Raw genomic sequence first — 12,774 nt, 5'->3', positions numbered from 1 at the left:
TAAACACAGATTATTTACGATAAACAAAAGCCGATCTATTGTCAGACGTAATAAAAGCCTTGGTATCTCCTTCTTTAGATATCCCTGAACATAACGTAGGCTTTTAGGCTCATGTGAAGGATATATAAGCAGGCAACTAACCCCACAATGAACATTGCATTCACCAAGAAAAAGAGTTGAAATGTAACATAATAAAATTAATGCAGTGTTTCACACTTTTGGCAATAAAGTTTCTGTGTTTGGCTAGAAGTATTAAAAAAACTTTTTTCTACAAAAGCAGCCGTGGGCTGACAATGTTGAAGTAAACTGTACACAGCTGGTGAACTGTCTGGTTTTTCCATGTTCATTTAAATTCTGGAAATATCAATTTTAATTTCTAACAATTTTGTTTGATTATAACGAAAGGCATATGTTGTTGCGCAACCGGTTGATGTGAGGTGGATTCAACCTATTTCTTACCTTGAACACTTCGTACCCTGAAAAGAAAAGAAAGGGTACGAAGTGTTCAGGGTACGAAATATGTTGCACCCATGTGAGGTAGCCATCTGTAGGCCTACTTAAAGAGTCAGCACCAATTGAAATTGATGAACAAGAAGCTGTTGAAGTATCAGTTTTTTTCAGCATTTAAAAGAAAACATTTGAACTGAATGTGTCAATTACATAAAATTGACTTTATTAACCTAACAATAAACAAATGAACTTTTTATTGACTTATCAAATTGACAGTTGAAATTTTTAAAATCTGTTTGTTTTTGAAACAAAAAACATCTCTTTTTTTTTCCACTTGATAAAAATGTCCAATCACTAGTGAACATGTAGCGCCCTGCGTTTCACCTTAGGTCTTTTCAACTTTTCTTAAACACCTGTTACCGCTTTGAAATTATCGTTCTGTTGCATATATGTGATGTTACCCAGTAAGTCAAGCAATTCATGTAGTTTGGCAAGTGTGCTTTGGGCTTCCTGAAGTATGATTAGGAATTTGCTTGCCTCTTAACACTTTAGCTGCCAGCGTTTTGAAACAGTGAGAGGAGTTCTCCTCTTTCTCTTGTTGCCATGGTAATGAAAAAATAGGTTGCCAAACTATTGAAACACGCTTTAAAATTTTGGAGCAAATCGGTGTTGCAATTGATCGTCGAAATGACCATTGCATTTACAAGCGCGCCAGTCAGCAAAACAGTTTTTTTTTGCATTGAATCAACCTGTTCAGACGTGAAATCAATGTAAAGAAAAATGATAGGCCGAGTGATTCAACGTATTCAATCATAGAATCAATGTATTATACGAACTGTTAGGCTAGTTCGTTCTTTAAACAAATCGAATGGCTTTTGTAAATATTTCTCAGCTTTGCAACTTATACCTGGTCAGCAAAAGTTCCTTTTTTACACGATTTCAACGTCTGGCGACGTTAAAGCGATGTAAAAATAACAATTTTTGCTGGCCGGTAGCTAGGCTACTGTACGGTACCGAAGTTTAACTTAACCAACTAGGCGATTGCAAACATATTTCCTTTCGATGAAACCTATAGGCTACCACGTTTGGTTTGCCTTTACATTACATTCAAAAGGTTTGTTGACATCATAGCATAGTCATGGCCTATATTCATAAGAAAATGCTTGCTTGGATTTTTTTAGCGACTAGGGTTAGATAGCCTACAGGACTTCTAGCTAGTACCAGTAAGCAGTCTAGTCTAGTGACTCTAAATGAATAGGTAAATTAGTCTAAACCTTAAAAAATAATAGAATATTTCAATTACCTTGCTGCATAAAAAGTAAGCTCTTTTACATGACCTATGTGCATTGATCAATATACTAGTAGCCTGGCATCATGATCCCAGTCTAAGAATCTCTAGACCTCAAAGTCATTGCTGAATTTCAAGCTTTGTTCACACTGATTGGTGTCTTGACTTTTATTTAATTTTAAGAATTCGGTGGGGAAATGGGTTAAAAATCGTTTTTTTTTGGTTTAAAATTGAAGCAACCTGTCAGGCCCCAAGACCAGCAACACATTAGGATTTTTGGGGCATTGTGACGTCATGTGACGTTAAATTACATCACGATTGCACGAGCTAACTTGTTTCCAGCAGCAGAACTGTTAAGAAATCGTATGCCAATCAGCTAAACGCATTCTTGCAACCGGCACCTTTCAATCACATATGCTTAATTTTTCGTCTCTTCAACGTTCTGGCTTACAGATGCTTCATTCCTCAGCGACTATGTATATCGCGTTTTGGCCGACCATTCGACAGACAGAAAATTTTACTTTTGGTGTAAGGAGTATGTCAGAGTACTGTATAATCTTTGGTGCAGTTCACTATAATATGATTTTGGTACAGTAGTGATATTAATTCTGGCTCCGTCAGTCAACGTTCAGTGTGCAGTTTCCTAGGTTGGACTTATGATTTGGATTACGTTCTGTTGTGGAAAGACGATTGCAATTTTTTAAGTTATGTGGTGACAATAAAATCATACTTGTATAATAAAGAAGTACAGACCTCGTTCTCGGATCATTTCTGCCACATTGTTGTGCCCGAAATGTCGCTGTAGAGTGTAGACTAGTATTACAGCTAGAGCTAGGTATGGGCGGATAAGTTAAGTTACCCGTTGTCCGCTACAAACAAAACCATTTGAGATTTTGACGAAATCTTTCAGAAAGTTACCGCATATGTTGAAATCAATATAATTTCTGAAAGCGTGGTTATAATATAATTTTTATATGTAATATATGTGATATCATTAAAATCATGGATTTGTCTGACCCATTATAGATCAGAAAACATGCATGATATGTTATTTGTTTCAATCTTTCTGCCGATTGGAATCCTGTAGAAATGTGTTCATTTGTACCATACATGAGTTGGCAAAATTGTAAAAGTGTAACATATTTAAGTGTTTCTACTAATGTGATGTTTGTTATGAACTATTACAGACATGGTAGTGTCAATGTGTTTTGGTGTACTTGAGATCTTTTAAAACGTATCTAAACCATATTTTAAATTTTTTTCTGCCATGGAAAACAGTGCTTCAGCAGCAGGAGATTGTGCTTTTGTCAACTGTCGAAATTTTGAAGGTGATAAAGATACAGATGTTATAGTTGTGGCAAAATCAATTAAAGGCAAAAATGAAAGCGATGCCTCTCAAGTACGTTTGTACAAACGTCGCTTCGTGATCATGGGTATATTTTGTCTGTACTCTATGTCCAGTGCCTTTCAATGGATCGAGTATGCTATTATCACGAATATTGTGATGAATTATTACAAAGGTGCCACAATGTTGGGAATCACATGGACATCAATGATTTACATGCTTTCCTACATACCATTGATGTTTGTGGCCACCTGGATGCTTGACAACTGGGGTCTAAGGCGTATTTTGCTATTTGGTGGGACATTAAATGCAGTGGGTGCTCTCATAAAGATTGGAAGTGTCTCACCTAATCTTTTTGCTGTTTCTTTCTTAGGTAAGTTTACATTTCAAGTTGCAATTACACTCTGTGTCAAAAATAAATTAAAACTTTTGTAATTATTTTGATAATGTTTAAAGATAAAAAAAAGCTTAAATTTTACTTTCTCTGTGCTGCATTCTGGGATGGTAAAAGGATAGACATTCGGCCCCTGAGGCTCATGCAATGAATAAGTGCTGCATTAAACTTGACTACATTTCTTTCTTAATTTTATTCAATAAAACAGAAATGTCGTTGCAACAGAAAAATCAATGTTATCGATAGTTTGTGCTTTTTAAAACCACTTTATCTCAGAATCAGGACTATGTTTTACAACACCTTGGTAAAATTTGTTCTTCCGCAGGATATTGATATATATATAGGTGATTTAAGAACATTAAGATGTATTGTATATACAAGTTTTAGGAGAAGATTAGAATAAACTTGCACACACAACAGCTCCAAGGTTGGAGCTATTTTCACTTCCGGCCTGGAGTTTGTTCCATCACAATCAGTATCTTGCTCTTGCTACTGTGCTTACAATATAAAATGTGTTTTCCTAACTCTTCAGAATATCTTGATAGGTTGTTGTTTACTAGCTGGCATAAACAATATTTTATGAAAAACAGACACACTGAAAAAACATGCTGCATCTTTCAGGCCAGACAATTGCTGCATGTGCCCAGGCTTTCATTTTGGAAATCCCTCCAAAGATTGCATCTTTGTGGTTTGGTCCATCCGAACTTTCAACTGCTACATCAGTAGGAGTATTTGGAAATCAGGCAAATAAACTTATTTGTTTTCTTTTGAACTTGATATTTATTATCTATTGATATGATTAGGTAATATGGTAGTGATAGTGTTTCTTCATTTTTTAAGTTTTTTTATAGATACCTCAAGCTCAGCAGTTTGTTTTTATTATCTGTGTCCCCATAAACAGTAGTTCAGCTAACTAACACATTTGCAAACTAATATGAGTAGTTACTAGTTACAGTTAGCCTATATTACAATCTTCCTAAAAATTACCTGACACGCCGCAGATATTTCCCAATCCTTTTCGCCATCTTCCTTTACAGCCACTTAGTTGAACAATTTTGGATAGTGGTGTTTATAAATGATAAATACTGTAATTGATCTATCCAGTATAAAGACGATGCAGTTACAAAGATAAACTTGAAGCAAAAGATTCTGAAATTAATTAAAAGTTCTAAGATTGTTTGGACAGAACGTTTATTATGATCTAGCGCATCTGTTGAATTATATACTAAATTCTCGATTTATCAGAGAACTGAATCACTCAGCATGTATGACTTAGCACATGTGGTGGTAAACAGCCCTAACCATTGTTGTTGTTGCAACAGTTGATATATTTACATCAGGCGGTTGGAATACTGCGTACTACTGCATCACAGAAAGTAAACAAAGCATGTAGTTTAGTGCTTTGTAAGCTTGCGTTTACATTTTAGCTTGGCGTGGCTCTCGGGTTTTTGATTCCTCCTATCATTGTACCCAACTCTGACAACAAAGAAGAAATTGCCCACGGATTGCGCATTTTGTTTATCGGTTCTGCCATTGTTTGTGTCCTTGCACTTGTACTGATATTTCTAGGTAGGTAGGTTATATAATTTCTTCATTAAGGTAGTTGTGCAACAACGTAGGTACAGTATTTGTATTTCTGGACCATTTTGTCGTCCGACCAATCGGTTGATAGGCTATAGAAAATATACCCTTTAGTAATAACGGTTTTACGTAGACTATCGTTTAATCACTTACAACGTTTTTGTAGTATTTCACTACACGGTTTCAGAGCAAATAAAGTACCAATATAATTTAAAAATATACATCTAAAATTAAGATACAACGCAGGGAGACATGTTGGCGACAATTTCGGGAACTATTTATCTTTTCGGGACTTTCGGAATGATGTAAAAATATCGTCAATGTACCATTAAGCCGAGTATATATTTCATAACTCACACAGTGTGAACTAAATTGTTCTCACATCTTTTAAAGGATTTTCTATTGCTGCCATACTTGTCACATGCTACTAATACTATTACCGTATATAATATGTCATACTTTTACGCGTTTATGGTTGAAAATTGTTTGTCACTCTGGACTTTTGGAAGTGCACTTTGTTAAGAGAGTGATCGGTATTTAAGGCGTCTCTGCATCTTACATGTCGTTTTCTAGTTTGTAGTTGAAAATAAAATAAAAACTTAGAATAAAACAATAAAAGTAATATAAAAATGACAACCTTTGAACACTTTTCACAAATTTAGTTATTCGAGATGCACCTCCCTTGCCTCCCAGCAGAGCCAGATTGTTGTCAGCCGATGCAGAATTGAAAAATCAAGAAAAACATTCATCCATTAGCAACTACAAACGTTCAATCCGGGTTTTGATGAAAAACGTTCCATTTTTACTGCTACTCGTTACTTATGGTGAGATGTTTCATACAAGGTTTATGCGTTTTAAGTTTGTTGCATCTTTTATTTTATCAATTATCTTGTCACCGTCATCACGTACAGCGCCCAGAAGCATAATTTGTTTTATAGACGTGCCTCATATCAATGTCATTATTTTATATTACGCATGTTGTATGTTTAATTTCACACAAAGATGATACTGGGATCTGATGTACATTCGAGTTCATCTACTAAAATTGATCTTTTTTACATTGATTCATTGTCGAAATGGTTTGAAAGTGATTAACATGTTTCTATTGCGCAGGTATCAACACCGGCACTTACTACGCCATTGGTACTTTACTGAATCCTATTCTTTTATCGTATCACCAAGTGAGTGCAATTAAGGTCAAGGTTGACAAGAACTTTTTATATTTTTATAATTACAGCATAAATCGCTTAGATTGGCGTGTTGAGGCTTTTGCCTGGCAAATAGCAGCGATTGAGAGCTTTGTGGCGTGAATTTGTGGTGTGATACCGATGAGCCCAACTTCATGGGCGAAACACGCGTCTATCGCTATCAATTCTTGCTGCACTTGACTGCCGCTAATGACACTTTATATGACACTTTCATTGTTTAAAAAGCACGATGCGTTCTTCTGTTGTGAAATTAAACTGTAACAGTTCATTTTTGTACAATAATCTATTGAAATGAGATGTTGAACAATCATTACGATCCTGGATGAAACTTTGCAATCTTGTTTTTAGGATGCCGAGAAGCAGATCGGCGAGATCGGGCTGGCAATGGTTGTTGCTGGCCTGGCTGGTTCGGTGGCATGTGGTTTCTTTTTGGACAGAACGCGTTTGTACAAGTGAGTGTGCTTAGTATACTTTATCATGCTTTGGTCTCAATTCATTGACAAAAATGTGGATTGCTCTTCTTTATGATTAAGTAGATCAAATGTCCAATTCGTGATTGATCTAGCAGTGTTTTCTCGATGATTGAGTAGGAGGCAATTGAACTCTCTATCCACGCTTGGTCCCGTATATTAAAAGATGAATTTGTTTGCGCAGAAACGTTTAATTTTTTTTAATTCTCTGCTAGCTATACCGCAGACTGTAAATCCTTTTTTTACATTGATTGTACAACATCCGCAGACGTTGAATCAATGTAAAAATGACTAATTTGCTGGCCGGGATGATTTACATTGCATCTGCAGTCATTGCTTTAACAGAGAAATTGCAAACGTCAGGTCGGAATTGTGGTTGGAAAATGAGCGGATGCTGGAAAAGCGTCATCTGGGTTATCGCATTTCACCGAACAATTGATTGTATTGTTGCGGTATTACTTTTTATCCTTCTTTCAAATTTTGAGAGTTTTCCAATGTCTCAAAACGTTTTATCAATGTAAAGATCCTGAATTAAACACGTAATTGCTTCCCGTTTCCTATCTGCAGTCCATAGTTCACCTTCATTGGTCAAAGAAACATTGAGTCCAAAATGTAATTCTGTAAGTGTAAAGTCATATCAAGGATGGAATGGGGATATGTAACCTATGATGTCAGTCACGCTAAGTGCGATTTTCAATGCATCAAACCATACTTTTATATTAGCTATAAAGTTGGCAAAAGTAGTCTCATATTCAGTTACTGAGCTTCGGGGAATGAGAAGATTAGGTTGTCATTACACTAAGCCTTCGGCACTAAGGAGAGTGGGGCGGCCAGTTCCTTTCTCTCAGCCGCCTTTCCTTCAGCAACTACGTCCTCCCAATTTTTTTACACTCTTGGTAGAGTTGAGCGGTGTTTGACAACCAGGTTTAAACCCGGTGTCGAACAAGGTTTGCATTATTGGAAAGCCAACGCCTTATCTGCTGCGCCATCCCACCACCTTGTTAGCTATGATTCCGTCTAATGCTTGTGCTTATAATGCAAGTGGGTGCTTGTTAACACAAAGGCGCGGAAATGAAAGATATAGCTAAGCCAAACGTTGACCTTAGTTGAAAAGAATTCTCACCTAATCAACTATTTTGCAGCTTCTCAAGGCGCAGTTGTTTGTCGCTTGTATCAATGAAGTTCTGTTTCATTGCAGAATGACTACAGTCGGAATATACATTCTGTCTCTGGTGTTTATGATTGTTTTCACATTTACATTACAACTTCCTTACTTGTGGGTTGATTACATCTCTATCGGTGTGCTAGGGTAAGTGAAGCATAGTTCAAGTGACATAATGTCATTTTTAGTGCAGGAAAGTTTTGATTGGACGTGTCGTAAACGGGTGATTTATTTAGACTACTACAATACTACATAAGAAGCGACGCTTGGTAGTAAAGCTTTTGCTTATAAAAAAGCCAATTTCTTTTCCGAAGAAATTGTGGAGGTAAAGATTTGAACTAAAGCCGCCATATACTATTCAAGCTAACGTCAAAACCTCTTCTTTTTACAGCTTTTTTATGACTGGTTATCTTCCTATTGGATTTGAGTTTGCAGCCGAAATAACTTTTCCCGAATCAGAAGCCACTTCTGCTGGGTTTCTAAACGTATCTGCCCAGGTACTACTTTGATGGATTCATGACCCAGCCAGCAGACCAGTCCAGTTTAACATTTATTCAACGTCTACTGACGTTATTCAATGCAAAAAAGAACTGATTTGCTGACTGGAAAGTTTCGAGTTGAACAGCAGCTATTTGTATCTGTGTTGAGTTTTGTAATCATCGGTCGATTTCATTAAATGAATTGCTTTATGTTTGCGACTCAATTGTTAAAAACATTTCGTTCTTTACATGTCTTAGCTTGCAGGAGCAAAAGCTGTTATTTAATCCTGTTCCGTGCAATTCAGTCTCAGAGCTCTATTTTGCTTAGTTCTTTTTTTAGCTTTAGAACTTTTATTTCTTCTCACAGCACAAAAAACAGAAATTACATGTACGCGTTCAATTATCAAATTTATCGTAGTCTATTTTTCATTTTTCCAACTCTAGAGTTTGTTACACACAAAATTTAGGAAGAAAACAGCAATGGTGAATGAGTATATGAAGTGTGTGCGTAAATGGCGTGAAAATTCTTTCCGCAGTACATTTAACTTTCTACAAGTCGTAGCAACTACTTCGGGCTTATTTCAGTTCTTTGGCATTCTGTTCACATTATCTGCGCAAGAGATACTGGCCGCTCATGGATGCTTGCCTGCTAATCTTTTCATGTCTGCAGCTCTGCTATGTGGCGCCATTGGGACAGGTATGTCATGTGTCGGATAGACATAACATGCACATTCAGTTTAAATAAATAATATGTGCAGCCCTCCTGACGGCTGCCTCAATAGATACTGTAGTCACTTTATGCCACGTCTAGTTTGTTTAGTTAAACTTTTAGTGATGTTCATACACGTGACATCATCATCCAATCTTGGTTTTGTCCCCACTAGTGAAGGTGTCCGATTCTATCAGTGTAGCGATTGTTTTCACTCCTTTTCTCTATCTCATTTTCTCCATCGCATCTTCCTTTTTAAACCAACCTTGTCTGTTTAATCCTTTTGTGTTCCTTTTAGACGTCCCCGTTTCCTCTTTTCATGCACTTTAAAATGCAATACCTTTTTAAAAAGTGTTCTTCCTACCTTCCCAGCACATGTCATATTATCTCATTCCTTTGGTATGTACTTATGCAATACGCTGCTTATAGTGAGTATCTCAGCAACAGTAGTATCGACCAGTAAACGGAGCAGAAGGTCTTTGTCTCTTGGACGATGGAACCTAATACTGGCTGCTCTCCAGTAAATTTTCCCTGTACTCCCGGCAGACATTGCCATTTGTGGAGTCGTAAGAGGATGGACCCGTCCCTTGGTGCCAAAGGCTCAAGTTTGTTCAAGCGAAGACGGCTAAACATTTCAAATGTTAATCCAGTTTAATTCAGAAGAAATACAAACTTTTGCCTTTAAAAGTAGGCCTATGCTAAACTGCCAGGATTAAACTCAAAGAAGCTTTTCCAGTCCGAGGATAAATATTACCACAATATTAATAGATGTATTTTAGTTTAAAACAACTCATTGTTTTCAGTTTTGATCAAAGAGAACTTAAAGAGACAAGCCGCGGAAAAAGAATACTTTGTAAGACTAAGTTATGATTGGAATGGATACTATTACTAATCATTTATTTTATTTTTTTTGCGAACGAATGCGCATTGCGCAATAACGATCATCTATATGCGGCTTAGTTGTTTCATTTCTGTCTCTACTTCGAAATGTGTTCTCAAAAAATTTAAGGATTCTAACATTAATTAGTTATTTAGGCTTTTATAAAATACCTTCAAACCAAAGATGTCTTTCTAAATTGCTCAACAGCTTTAGTTCTTATATGTGATTATGGTTTTAATTTTTAAACTGCAATTGAGTATATGGTCTCACTGCATATCAAATCTAGTATCCAAAACGATATGTAAGCTTCAAAATTTTTATTAACCTTAAAAGAACTTCAAAAATGCTACTGACAGCTGGACAAAATTAAATTTAAAATATTTGTGGAAACATTTTCACGGCGATTTGCTTTACAGAACAACCAAATGAAAGAGGCGTTTCCGAACTGTCCGCTCATGTCTCCAAGCACAGGAAGCCAGAATAACATTGCGGCTGTGGAGAGTGAGAAGTTTTGCCGAGACAAAGAAAATTTAGTTGATCATACCTCTACTTCCAGCGACTTAAAACATTTGTGAAAATGATAAATTGTCTCATCGTTGTGGTGCACGTTTGTTTTTGCGTGCTATTCTTCATCAGCATACAATATCAACTGTAGCCTACTTGCACAATGCACATGGTTGAATCTGGCTGCCCGAATGATACTTTTGAAAATTAATTAATGTTTTCTTGTTGTTGATCAGAGAGATAGCTATAGAAAAAGTTGCCCCCTAATTTGACCTTGGCCTCAACAAAATATTTTTAAGCGCAATTACACGTTTTGGTGGTATTTTTTCTTTTTGCAATCATTAGTAATAGTCAGTCGCAAAAAAAATTTTGCCCCATAACACTATTGGTTTGCATATGCGACTGGTCTTAAATGTTTTTTTCCTGTTACATTTCCAATCATGATGCATGCTTCCAATGAAATGACTTGATCTTTGCTTTTTGTTGTTATTTTACCTAAAGCCTACTACGTAATGTCATGTTGATATGATTACTGACTCTCACCATTTTAATGCTGACTTATTGTTGAATCACACTCTTCAAAACACAACTTTTTACAGTGCAACACTCATTTTATTATTTTTACGTCAACTGAATTTCTGTGAATCATTTGAATTTTCATGTTAAACAACCGACGATCCAGCGTAGGCCAATCAGACGTAGTCAGAGCCGACTGAAGTTACTGTAGTGCAGATAATATTGTTCGAAACTTCTTATTATTACAACCCAACTTTGTACCCACGTTTTTTTATAAGTCAACTCCTGACAATGAATTTAGAGAACGTCTAAGCAAAGGAGAATTAAAAATAATACTGTACTAGTTTTGTTTCCTGGCACAGTAGGTTGTGTGTTTCTTTATTTTTCAAACATTAAGCAGGTTGCATAACCAGAAGAGCGTTGTGACGTCACGATAATTGGATCAATGATAAACAATAATACAGTAATAATATGCATTATTATCGTAATGTTGCAAACGCCTCAAAGTGGGGGATAAAATGATCTTTTGTCAACGTTACTGCATTAAATCACAATCCATTTTCTTATGCAAACATGTTTTCCTATGTTGTAGTAATTGGCTACATAAAGCTCACGTTGAAAGTCTTGTGCTGTTCGTGTTATTATTTTTATGTCTGTAAAAAGTTTCGAGTTTTTATTTATTTTTGCTGTGAATCCCAACCATGTTTCAATATATGAAATAACCCAAATGAACTTGCGCTCTGGTTGTGGAGTTTGTGCCGTGAGAAAACTGTCTACCGTCATGTCGCCTTTCTATTGCGATCGTGATATTCTTGTGCTTGACGATTCGGCTCATACATATAACCAACCTTTTTAATGCTGTGTTGATTTTTCAATTAGGGGAAGGGAAGGTAATTTGATACGGAAGGTAATTTGATACACCCCCCCTACAGAAATGTACAAAAAATATTAGTCAAAAATATTGTCATTAGGTGGAAGATCTGTGAAAATAATGCCTACAAAAATTGCACCATGCAGCTAACTCGTGCTTTTTTGGCATAAAATTGTGAAAGTGTGTTTTTTGAGTATTTTCGTAAAATTTTTAACTCATGATTATTTTCGTCTGGAAAATTAAAGAAAAGTTCCTGAAAGATGAAACCAAACTCATTTGACAGTTCATTGATAAGGCTTCAAGGGCATGTCACGTTTTTTCTGCAATGTGCATCCAACCATACAAAAATCAATATTTTATAACTTTTTTTGAAAAAGGTAAATTGATACATGTGGAGAAGGTAAATTGATACAGTATATTAAATTCTTTTTTGTGACTGGAATAAATGTTGACATTGATCTACTTGATTTAAATAAGTTATTCTTTATTAACACGACCTGCTACTTTGGGAAACAACTATTATATAGGCTTTCGTAGGCCTACACGCTATCTGCTGTCAAAAAATGAGAAAAGTGCAAAGCACCCCCCTTGAATAAGAACTCCAGCCAATGATCCTTCCCATGACCATCCCGCTGCAGAAGCTTCGCCGCACACATGGGCCTCAACAGTCATCTTTGCACCCAAGCACGCCAACCACATATTAAATTTTCATTTATTGCTTTGCTGTCAAAGGGGATTTCTGTATTAGTTTTACTGTATCAAATTACCTTCCGGGTGTATCAATTTACCTTCCGTGGAAGGTAATTTGATACATTTGAGTGACGTTTTTAAAATTTCAATTAAAAAAAAAGTAACAAAAATAAAAAAGTGAAAATGTTTTTAAGAAGCGTATAAGGGATCAGACTTTCATTTCAGCT

At 36.0% G+C, this 12,774-nt stretch overlaps 1 protein-coding gene across 1 annotated transcript; it reads left to right on the top strand.

Moving 5' to 3' along the window:
- The first annotated feature begins 2,963 nt into the window (after nt 1–2,963).
- On the top strand, nt 2,964–11,831 carry LOC145771876 (choline/ethanolamine transporter flvcr2a-like). Its single transcript, XM_082583628.1, has 11 exons — nt 2,964–3,456; nt 4,099–4,220; nt 4,905–5,046; nt 5,721–5,882; nt 6,172–6,239; nt 6,615–6,718; nt 7,935–8,045; nt 8,290–8,395; nt 8,963–9,074; nt 9,890–9,939; nt 10,383–11,831. Exons 1-11 carry the CDS (start codon nt 3,006–3,008, stop codon nt 10,539–10,541), a joined length of 1,587 nt encoding a protein of 528 aa, XP_082439754.1. The 5' UTR covers nt 2,964–3,005; the 3' UTR covers nt 10,542–11,831.
- Nucleotides 11,832–12,774: the final 943 nt, after the last annotated feature.

Source organism: Aplidium turbinatum, chromosome 1 (assembly GCF_918807975.1).
Source record: "Aplidium turbinatum chromosome 1, kaAplTurb1.1, whole genome shotgun sequence".
NCBI lineage: Eukaryota > Metazoa > Chordata > Ascidiacea > Aplousobranchia > Polyclinidae > Aplidium > Aplidium turbinatum.
This window is presented reverse-complemented; position numbering and strand designations above follow the sequence as displayed.